The following is an 11,700-nucleotide window of genomic DNA, read 5'->3' on the forward strand; positions in this document are numbered from 1 at the left end:
TGCTTAAACAGTTGCATCACGTCCAGTGGTTTTAGGACAATTACAATTGTAGTATTTAGTTGTATTAATATAATTGTTGTGCCTGGATGAGGCTTACTGCTTAAATTTTGGGTAGTATTTTGTACTCCGAGTGGTGTGCATCTCCTGAATCTTGAAAACATGCTGAACACTTTAAACAATTCTTTGTTTCTTTGTGGTGTCTTTTACTAATTTTTTAGTTTATATTTGTAGTAGCATGTACCACATAGGTTTATAGTGTCAGATTTCAGTGATGTTATTTGGGATTGTTACTGAAAAATTTAGCTGATTATTTGTAAATTGTTCTGTGTATGAAACAAAACCCAGTAGTTTTAATTTGCCTATTTTTAATGTGATGCAGGAGATCAGCCAAATCCAGCACCAGCAGGGCAGGTTGACTATACCAAGGCCTGGGAAGAGTACTACAAAAAAATGGGTACGTGTGCATGTTTTCTTCTGTTGTTGCATATTAGAATTGTTTTCAGAGACTTGCATATCTCTTTTGATGACATGGGGTTTTTACCCCCAAAAAATAACAATGCACACTCCTTGTGTCTTCTGAACCATGTACTGCTAGAGGCCCTGAACCCTGCAGAAAAACAGACTTAAAAATTTGTGTTGTGTTAACTAGTATGAGTACAAGTAAATGCTTTAATTAGCTTTGTGAAAATACTTCATACCTAATGAGATGTCTGTATTTGATCATTGGAAAACAACATCTTTTAAATATTTCAATCTGAGAAATTTTTTTTAAGTATGTTTTTAAAGTATATTTCATAAGTTTCTGAGTTCAACTTTGATCTACTTTATGAAGCTGTTATTTCTCTTGTTTGGTAGTTGTTTCCTAATGCTCTTAAGATTACAGATATTTTTTTTCTTGTAACTTGCTTTCTGTTTTCCAGGTTATTAAGGCATCATGACTAGCTTTCATGTATATTATGCCCTTTTTTAAATAGTATTTGCTTTGCAACACTTCAGCGCTGTGTTTAAACTGCAGGTTATATGTTGTTGCTAGCTTTTTAAAAATATTTTGCTTGAGCTGACTTTTGAAACTGAAATGTATTTGCTTGTTAAGTTGATGATTTCATCACTTAATGAATAAGGAAAAAAATATATGGTCTTGATGCATTGGCAGAAGGTGCTGTTATCTCTTAAATCATGGCAATGTCTTGCAGCTCTATTTTGTCCACAGTGTCCTCCCATGGATGTTGCAGTTGGTGTAGATTTGTATACTGAGGGCTAGCGGGCTTATGAATGCCAGTGCTTTCCCTGGTATCTCTGTTTGACCAGACATATAGCAGCATCTAGTTTGTATTTTTTGTTTGTTTGGGTGAGAGGGTTTGGTTTTTTCCCTCTTCCAACTGCACCCCATTTTCTCATGGAATATCAAAAAGCATTTGGAGTTAAGATTAATAGGATGCTTAATTCCTCTTACAAACAACCTTCTACCAGGTTGATCTCAAATAATTTGCCAAGACATAACTACCTTTATTCTTCTTTATGTTGGCACAGCATAAGTGATGAAATGAAACAGAAAACATATAATGATTATTTACTTCAAGAATTGTATATCAGACTAAGAAAATTGCAACAGAACTCCCAAACATGATTTTTAAGATGTGATGGGCCTTTCATTTTTCCTCTTCTTTTCATTTAACTACTTTTTTTTTTTCAAATTATTGTCTCTGTTAGTTCAGCTCACATTTTTCAACGCAAAGTTGTGGGTTTTTTTCCACTGCCTTTTTAAAGAATAATGTAATTTGTTGGCAGGGGCTCTGCCATCTTTCTAATTTGCTATCTCTGGAAAGCAAAGTCTGGGTTGCACTAGTCTTACGTTTGTTCTAATTAAATAATGGCTAGTTATAAGGTGTTGGGATAGAGTTTCTGGAAGTCCAAAGAGGAGTGTGAACCCAAAAAAGATAGACATTGGGACATGTAAAGAATTCCTCTTAAAATGCAAAATTAAAAAATCCTAAGACAACAATCAAATAAGAGGAAAAACAGAAGGGCAGTTCTGATCTTTGTTTCTTTTTCTACTTCAAATTGAGTTCTTTGCCTGAAGGAGAACTCTTCATGTCTGGACCTGTATAACTTGACTGTGTAAATCGTGAGAGCTTTTTTGCTTCTTCAGCATGTTGAAAATCTTGATATGGAAGATACCGTTTCTCTTGATGTCCACTTAGAAAAGAGGAAGAACTGACCAAGTGAGATTGAAGGGCAGAGAATTCACCTAGAGTTGATTCAGTGCTAAATGGAGGTGGTTTTCCCTACCTCCTTAACAGCAATGTTAAGAAGTAGTAGAAGATCTGATGAACAGGAAGGCTGTCCATCAGCAGGTTCGTGTGGTCTCCTGGCTCTCAAACACAGCTACTACTGTTTGTGCTTCCTGCAGTACTGTAATGCTTCTGTCCCCATTAAGTTGTGCAAAAGGGGAAAGGTAGTAATTACAGGTCACTTGCTCTTAAACCCTTCTTTCAGATTTTTCACAACACAGATAATTACACAAACGCCTGTTCTGGAGAACTGAACTGAAACTTGGGACATGCTGAGCCCAAGCAGTTCTGGTTTTGCTGATGAAGAAAACTACTTTGATAATCCATGTGGCAAGCTTATGAGGGTGACAGTACTGAGCTGAACAAGTTGCATGTGATACTGCAGTTGGTGCTCTGGATTTCCTCATCTAAAGCACTCCTGAATATTCCCATCAAAACCATAATACTGTTTTCCAAAGTGGCATCCTACTGGTGCGATATGACTCGGCTAATCACAGAGAACACTTTCCTATTTTTTTCAGTGTATAGAACGGTGACTTGAAAATAACCTGTTTTCCAACTCACAAATATAGTGGCAAAGTCCATCTCCTTTTTCAGGCTCTTGTTTTGGTCAGGGAATAATTGCCTTGAGTAGCAAATACAATTAAAAATAAGACTGAAAAGCTAGGAAAATACACATGCGCACTGGTAGGTTACTGTATGTGGGCCTTATAGGTGACCCAGACCATCTATTTGCTTGGTAACCTACTTCATAAATTCAGAAAATTTGTTTTGAATTTCCCTTTAGTATTACCAAGTAACAAGACATTAGTTCAGCTTTTGAAGACATAATATTTTTACTTTTCCCTGCAAGAGTTGAAATAAAGATTTGCATAACTAGGCCCTAAAAATCTCCCAACGATAACAGTTCCCTCTAAACGTGAAGTCATATTTTAGTAAATGACCTGTATGTCACCATAGGAGTTTGTAAATTTATCATTTAAAGTCATTCTAATATATTGTGGCTTTGACTTATTATGGAATCCCGCAACTATAAAGTAGTGGAACTGTTCTGTAATGATTCCTGAGCATAGTAGCAGGAAAAAGGACAAAGAACAGTTTTCTCTCACTAGAATCACACTTGATGATTTGAGTAGTGGAAGAACTGTAGAATCATCTGACATTTTCTTTCTTAGCCTTCCTTAACAGGGAGGTATTCTGCATTTATTGTATTTCCTTTGTATGTAGTTTATCAATCTTTTTTGTTAGTGTTCCAGTTGATTCTGGATATTAATGAGCACGTACTGTTTCAGTGCAGTTCTGTACACTGAAAGGAAGTTTTGACTAAACTGCTGAATTCCATGTGTAGGTTCAGAATTACTTGCAGTACTTAATAGTGGAATGATGCAGCTAAAATACTTTGAATTTTTACTAACCTATTTCAGGACAGAAGCCCAGTTTGACATCTTTTAGTAGATGTTAAACTTCCTATATTTGCTTTATTATTTGAATTTCAACACTGCCTTGGGATAGCTGGCTGAATGTCAGAAGATTCTTGGGTCATAATGCACAAAAAATGCCTTAGCTTTGACATTCAGCTGTGCTGACAGCTATGACATAGCTAAATAATTTGTAAGTAGAATTGATATCTCATAAAGTAATAGTGAACTTGCAAAAAATGTATCCTGGGATAATTTGTAACCATATTAAAGATCATTTTGGTTAAAATAATTGATCAGAAGTGTAAATTTTAAGTTTTGGTAAATTATAAATTGTAAGATGTGATTTCAGCTCTTAAGATATGAAGAAATTTAAGTAAGATTTTCTAGGAAAACAATTGCTTTATTGTATAACCCAAAAAGTGATGAAAAGGGTTATTTTAATGTATCTACAGTGTAAGTGGAAAAACTATGTAAGTTGTATAGAGGGTTGGAAAATGGAAGGTTGTATTTTGAAGATGTTCAGGATAGTGCTTTGCCAAATGTTCAGATTCTCTGCTCATGCTTAATGTTTTTGAGAGGATTTGGGGAATACACATATATGTAAGAGGAGTGTGGATAGCTAGTATTCTTCATGTGAATTTTCTGTGTAAAAGTATTTAAAAAACAAACAAACAAACCCAACTTTCTATCTGATACCCTAGAAAACAGTTCAGTAGAATCCTTGATATTCATATTCCCCAGAAGGTTGCTCGGTGCTCTTGTATCCAAATAAAAGGTGACGTGGTTTCAGGTAGGATTGAAAACTTTCAGCCCTTGTCTTGTGGAAGCTGCCCCTTTTTCTTGATAGCTGAACAGAAGATTTGGTGTACGTGGAATTGTACAGGGTGCAGGCTTGCAGTTTGCTTGGATTTATTTGATGTAGTGTGATTGGATATGGTGGTTTGGGTTTGGTTGGTTTTTTGTTTTGGTTTGGTTTTTGGTTTTTTTTTTAGTCCTAGAAAAAACTTGGGGAAATGGTGGTGACTGTTAAACTTTGATTTGAAAAAATAACCCTTTAAGAATGTAGATCACAAAAATGTCATGTTTTGGAAATTAAAGAAACTTAAAATGAAGCACTCCATACAAAACCCTTCTGTCTGGATGCATGCAAGTGTGAGGACAGATGATTGGATAGAGGATAGTGAGTGTTGTTCTGCTTATGGGTCAGGTATGCTCTGCAGTGGTAACTGCAAAAGCACCTTTCAGATAAAAAATTGTGAAGGTGATAGTGGTAATGACTGTGTTTGATCTTTCTGAAATAAGAGCGTAAAGGACGTAAAGATGTCTGCAACAAACCTTCCTTGTAAGAAGAGCATGACTGAGGTCCTAAAAAGTTGGCTGTAATTTTTTTTTTGATACACTAAAGAGTCCTTGTGTATTAGTCTACCACCTTTATAGAATTTTTAAGCTACAAGTTGATTTTGTTGGAAGTACCAGTAGTTCTCAGCTGTAAGTCTGGGAGAGTATGCGTGCGTGTACACGTATGTGTGTACACGCTGTTATTTCTAGAGTATCGGACCTTAAGCGAAGGTTGAAAGGAGAAGTTTCAGGACTATATTCTGTGGTGGAGTAAATGCTTACAAAAATTAATGCTCTTGAGAAATGTAATCTGCAGTAACCTAGCAATTGCATCAAGGAGGCCAAAATTGGGGGAGTGAATGAATTGGCATCTGGTGAACTACATGCAGTCTGTACAATAAGATAAAGTCCATCTAGGTGGATTACAAAAGATATAATCTTGCCTGTTGACCTGTATTTTAATTTAAATGCTACCGGTTGTTCAGGTCAGTTTAGGTCAGTAGGCTTTAAAGACTTTTGCTCTGAAATGTGATTCAAGAGGTAGAAAAAACTGTCCTTACGGTTCCTTAATTTTGCTTTACATGGGAATCATTACATTAAAATAATAGGATGAGTGGTTAGGTAAAAAAAAAGCAGCCACAAGATTATTCAGAAGCCTTGGAGGAATATTGCAAGAAGCTAGGTGATACTTGTTAGGCAGTGAGATTTTTGAAATCTTCTCATTTCTGTTGCAGCAACAAAGCTATATAATTTTCATTACTTGTAGGTCAAGCAGTTCCTGCCCCTGCTGGGGCTCCGCCAGGTGGTCAGCCAGATTACAGTGCAGCATGGGCTGAGTACTACAGGCAACAGGCAGCATATTACGCCCAGACAAGTCCACAGGGAATGCCACAACATCCTCCAGCACCACAGGTATAAAGTTTAAGTGTTTTTTGACTGGCTACTGTTTCAGTGGTTGTAGATATTTTTTTGCATGTCTCCTGCTTTGTTACCTTTGGAGTATGCATCTTTTTTTCTAGCGAAATAACTATCAGAATAATTAATAGACTACTTTGTTTACCTGATAACTTGAGCTCTGTATCTATCCATATGTTTGGTGATTATGGTTTTTTTTAAAAAAAGAAAAACTTTCTCCTCCCAGGGTTTTGAAAACCATGCAAGAAGCCACCACCATTTACATTAACCAATTTTTCTTTCTTAAAGGCTTCACTCCTGAGTTAGCTCGATTTAAAGGATTTTCTTTAACTTTTTGTGTATCTCTTATGTATCTCTTCTGCACAGGGCCAATAATAAGAAGTGGACAATACAGTATTTGCTTCATTGTGTGGGGGAAAAAACCTTTGTTAAATGTATGGATGCAGACGCCTTGATGAAGATCTTAATTTTGTTTGGTTAAAAAAATAGTGTTTTTGAAAATGTACAAAATATCTATCACTACTGATAGGAGGTAATATTTCTGTGTAGAAATGAAAAATGGTTTGTTTTTAGTATTAGTGTAGATGTACACATTCCAGCAAATGTATTTGCAATTATGTGGTCAATGCTTTGTGATATAAATGTACTTTTTCAATGTATACTTTATCACTTTTAAAATGCCTGTTTTGTGCTTTACAATAAATAATATGAAACCTCCTGTGTCGGTAAGTTGGATATGTGGGTATATAAAGAATTATAGGATTGATTTGCAACGATGAATGAAGGTACCTGTACACAAATGAGCTATTTTTTCCCCCCATGAAACCTTGTTGAGTTTAAAAACTTGTTGTTAGCATGTTTTTCCCCTCTTGCAGAATAGTTGTAGATGGAGGATCTCTTTCATTCATTGTATTTTGCTGCCTAGCATCAGTAATCTTGATACCTTAATTTTCTTTCTATTTGATTAAAAATGCATGTGTTTAAGAAGGTGATCTTTTGGCATACTTCCATTGCATTAACAGTGAAATTTCCTTTTATACATGACCACTGTTTCAGACCTGTGCAGCTGCTATAACAGATAACTTTTGTTCTTAATTGAATACTTCAAAACTGTTCCTGCATAACTATTTTATGGATTTTTTCAGACTAGTTACAATACTTATTTTAAGTGTAATGCTTAAGCCTTCAGTTTAAAGTAGTCCACTTCAAAATTCAGTGTAGAAAAGTCAATGTGGTATGCATAGTAGTTACAAAAAATTGCATCTGTCCTTAAAACGCTGTTTTGTTTGAGTGGTGGGGAGTGGTTGAGAACTTCCTGCAGAGCAGATAACTTCTGTTTTTGTAAATACTCAAGTATTTGAATCAATTGATTATTTTTTTATATATACTTGAAACTTCTTATTGCTCTAATGCTCATACTAAAAATCTGATTCTCTTGAAATCCTATGTTTGCTCTTTGCATATTTATTGGCTCTTTGCATATATTAGACTACATGCAATACAGTCTGTCTTGCCATTGTCTGTTGAAGTGCAGGTTTGATCCAGCCAGTATAGAACTAGCTCTATAGGGGTGAGGAGGACTGTGCTGTGTATCATCCTTGATTGTTCCTTCAAGGAGCATTGCACTGTAAGTACATCAGAATGACAAATTGATGAACTGCAACAGTATCTTTTTGTCAATGTTCCACATAATGAAAATGCCATACTTGTGTGACTATTATGTTGGAATACAGTGCTGGTATCTTAGGAAATCATAATTGCTTCTTAATTCAGAAACATAGGTTTGCGTATATATATACATACACATAATATGAGCTTTGTGGGTAAGTATTCCTGAAACGTTTAGCAATAGCTAAAGAAAATCATGTTTCTGTTTATCTAAGTAATAGTTGTTTTTTTTTTTTTTCATTAGTACTCCTGAGACAGCTGTATCATTCAGTGTTTTAAAGTATGCATATCGTAACATTGAAGTCTTTGGAACCACTTGTTAGACAGAAGTTGTCTTTGTCTTCAGATAGTTTGCAGATATGTAGTGATGTAGGTATGTTTTAAATAATTCTATGACTGTTACTTGCTTTATCTTTTGGAACACCATATTGTTGCTTTGAGAATAAATTTTTTTAGGGTGGCTGCACAGAGAAGTAGAAGTTAAGGCTTGAAAATTGAAGTAGTTTATTCAGGTAATTAGCAATGTATGTATTGTGCTGTAGAAATAGAAGGAATTATTTTTATCCCTTTTAAAATTAGGAATTATTTTGGTAGCTTAAAGGCTAGGACGGTATTTGCTATCTTTAGTGTAGGGTATGAAGTTTAATAGTTCAGATATTTTGCATGGTATTTTATAGATAATCGTATAGAATGGTGCATTTACTATGTACTAAACTGAGCAAAATTAAATTCACTGGATTCTTTATCATTCACAAAATGGAGGCTGTTGATTTTGATTCATTTAAGGTATAAAATCTTTATTAATTGCAAACAGTGCAATTATTTATACTTCACAGTGCCTTCCCTGACCTTCCACCTTAGGTTCTGCTGCAAAAAAGCAACAGGTAAGCACAACCTAAGGAAGTATATAAACTAATATATTTCAGTACATTAATGTTGTCCCTGTGAGATCTTTGTGGTTGTGTATTGAAAAGCAATCTGCTGCTTCCCCAAATGCATTGTTACTCACGGTTCCATTTCAGTGGAAAGTCTTTTAAGTTTTTAAACAACTGTTTATATTTCTAGGTAAATATGTTTTTTTATTATTTTTTTTATTTTTTATTTTTTATTATTTTTTAGAAAAGATGAGTAGATTGCAGTAATTAAACTTGATCAGAATACGTAATTTTTGTTATTTTTCCTCAAATAGCTAATTGTTGCAAATAAAGAATCAAAACCTTTAAAATATGCAGGAATTACTTTGGTTAGAAACGTCAACAGCCTTCACAAATGTTTTTTATAATAGGGCACTATTCCCACTCAAACCCATAAGACTTAAATATAAAGAATATGACTTCTTGTTGTTATCACTGAACTTGATAACTTGTCTTACAGTTATAGTGTGTTAGTGGAATTTTTGGATAACTTAGTTTGCTTATTCATACTTGACATGTTAGGAAAACAGATTCTGGAGTTTCAGAGATTAGTATGTTTTAACTGAAAAAGCATGTGCACCAATTAAATGTTAACAGTATAGCGAATAATATTTTTTCTATATAGCAGTCAGCGTATCCTGTTTCTTGATACTTTAACTGAATTGCTGTATATTTTGATAGTTTAAAATGTTTGTATGTCTTACAGATGGTCTGGTACAGGTTTTTGTTTCTGGTTTTTGTTGTGTTTTGTTTTTTGTTTTGTTTTGTTTTTTTTTTTAGCTTAAAGTAAAGCAGCATCTATTTGGTTTTTTGTTGATTATTGTTTCTGAAATGTGCTGCTCCTCTTTCAAAAGTCCTGCTTATCTGTACATCAAAGAAAAATATTCAAAAAATACTGCCTTCATTTTCACACACAGTGCTGAAGATGCTGCAAGCACCAAATCATAGCTCATAGAATCAGGTCCTGAGATAGTTACTACCAGTAAAGAGGAATCCTTTGAGTGTATGCCATTGGTGAGCCGATGAGCATGGACCATAGAAGGGCTCCATGTAGAAGGTAAAATTGGCAAAAACATAACAGATTTGAAATGTATCCCATACATAATGGTGTAGGGTATAATTTTTGTTTTGATCACTTTTCATTCTTTAAAGTATTATTTGTTTGACCATAAATGTTCCATAATCTGTTAAGTTTTTTTAAACTGTGATTTAATAATATAAACCATCTATTTTAACTTCTATTCTTCTAAACAGCCAAGCTTAGCTATATTGAATTTTTGAACTAAATTAATAGTTGTGCTTCAGTTTCTCAAGCCACTTAATATTTCCTGTAGTTTAATATGTAACTTAATTTTTGACGTGAGAAAAGGTTAGGTGTGTACCATTTGGATTTTGATACTGTGAATTTAGTGTTGGGGTGAGTCATTTGTTCACTTCCTTTTACATGATACTTTTTTCTTCAACTCTTGTTCCTAAAATATCTTGCACAGTCTTTCAATTGTAAATTCAGCCAGTGGAAGGAGATAGAGAAGAAAAAGCCAGTTTATTGGAATGTTGCTAGTGTGTGGAAGATGAGGTGTTCTTGTGGGTAGCATTTGAGGTGTATTGACTTCCAGCTTTCTCACTGCTGGGCTTACAGGCATGCTATTTTTGTGCTAAGCATAGTGTTTATTTTTCAACTCTGTCTCAAAACTCAGTAGTTCTTAGGAGAACAGAAAATAGATTATTGGAGGTATCCTGATCCAAAAAGAAAACTGGACTTCCTTAGAAATGTAATGATCTTGTCCAAAAGGTGTGTTAAAATGTTTCCTGCTTCCCCCTGCCCCGCCCCTGCCTTAAGAGTCCCTCAAATTAAATAGAATGTGAAGAGCACAAAAAGTTTAAAAAGAAAGCATAATGTTCAAAGTAGGAAAAGCATTTTCATATCACTTTCTGCAGCCTATACTTCAATAGGACATGAAATAAAATGTCAGGTGGATAATCTTCAGTCTAGCATGATTGTAAGTCATCTCTAAGTTGTCCAGGCAGACAGGATCATTATTCACTTGCACAGCCTATCTTGAAATATTTCATCTTTTTAGTAGTGGTATTTTATTGGATGATAGAAACTGTTTCTCCCCTGTTCTCTTCCAAAGTAATTTTTAAGTTCTCCATTGCATGTTAAAAGCTTTTTATTTTGCTTTTTTCTGGAAGTGGGGGGTGGAAGGGAGGACTGGGCTTTTCAGAAAGCATACAGTTGACAGGATTCCCTCTTCCCTAGTAATAGCTTATAAAACTCTTATGTATGCACAAATATTTCTCTTGCGTGCATGTGAAATGCCTTTTCGTCCTGAGAAAAGTGTTCTCTGCAGAAACTACCCGTGTGTAAAAAGAAGATTGGCTTTAAAAGGCAACTGTGATGGGAACAGTGTCTTAGGGAGATGCAGCTTGGACTTGAGGTAAATTGAATGCTTTACAAAAATGTGGTTTTGAGCTTGCATTGACATTGTATGTAATATGGGTACACGTTAACTGTATAATGGTTTTTGTATGGTTTTTCCTCAATAAATGTAAACTGATGGATAATAATAGCAATGTTTTTGTCTCTTTTTTATGCTCCTATCCCTGCCTTCGTTAGTTTGCAATAACAACTTCAGAGGAAAGATATTGCAGCAACTGGTACTTCTGTGAATGAACATCACCCACATGAAATGAAGTAAAATACATTTATATGGCTATTAGGATAAATATTCATTCAAAACATGCAGTTTATTACCTTTTTTTCCAAGATGTTTCTGAATTTGTAAATATTTTATTGAGGCAAAAGAGTGACTTCCAATAGGTAACTGTACAAAGAGCAGTCAACAGATTCAACCACAGGAAAATTACGTTTTGAAATGGCTGCATAAATCTAATTTGCTGCGGCTTACCTTGTCTTTATGTTAAGGCTTATACACATGTTCTTTAATTTAAAGTGTGACTATTGTTTCTAAAATTACTCCTACAGAAGCTTAAGCTGAACAATTCAGATGGTGTTAGGACAGTGACATTAGTGTTGATATCAAGAGGTCTTAGAGAAAAATGGTACAGTAGCCTTAAGAAGACAATGTTAAAAGCAGCAATAAATTTTGCATTAAGAGAGAACAAAGATTGCGAAGTTAGGCACTTCCTGAA

At 34.6% G+C, this 11,700-nt stretch overlaps 1 protein-coding gene across 17 annotated transcripts in view; it reads left to right on the top strand.

Moving 5' to 3' along the window:
- FUBP1 (far upstream element binding protein 1) overlaps positions 1 to 11,700 on the top strand; it is a 43,133-nt gene that overhangs the window by 14,939 nt on the left and 16,494 nt on the right. For 4 of the 17 annotated variants that reach the window (XM_030033997.2, XM_030034001.2, XM_030034002.2 and 1 more), the window contains 3 exons: positions 380 to 454; positions 5,817 to 5,962; positions 7,495 to 11,115. In XM_030033997.2, the coding sequence (XP_029889857.1) occupies positions 380 to 454; positions 5,817 to 5,962; positions 7,495 to 7,533 (260 nt within the window). In that variant the 3' untranslated portion in view covers positions 7,534 to 11,115. Of the gene's footprint in view, positions 1 to 379; positions 455 to 5,816; positions 5,963 to 6,331; positions 6,950 to 7,494; positions 11,116 to 11,700 lie in introns of those variants that run through there. The other 13 variants (XM_030033999.2, XM_030034004.2, XR_003926145.2 and 10 more) reach the window with 12 other exon arrangements.

This window comes from Aquila chrysaetos, chromosome 12 (genome assembly GCF_900496995.4).
Source record: "Aquila chrysaetos chrysaetos chromosome 12, bAquChr1.4, whole genome shotgun sequence".
Taxonomy (NCBI): Eukaryota; Metazoa; Chordata; class Aves; order Accipitriformes; family Accipitridae; genus Aquila; species Aquila chrysaetos.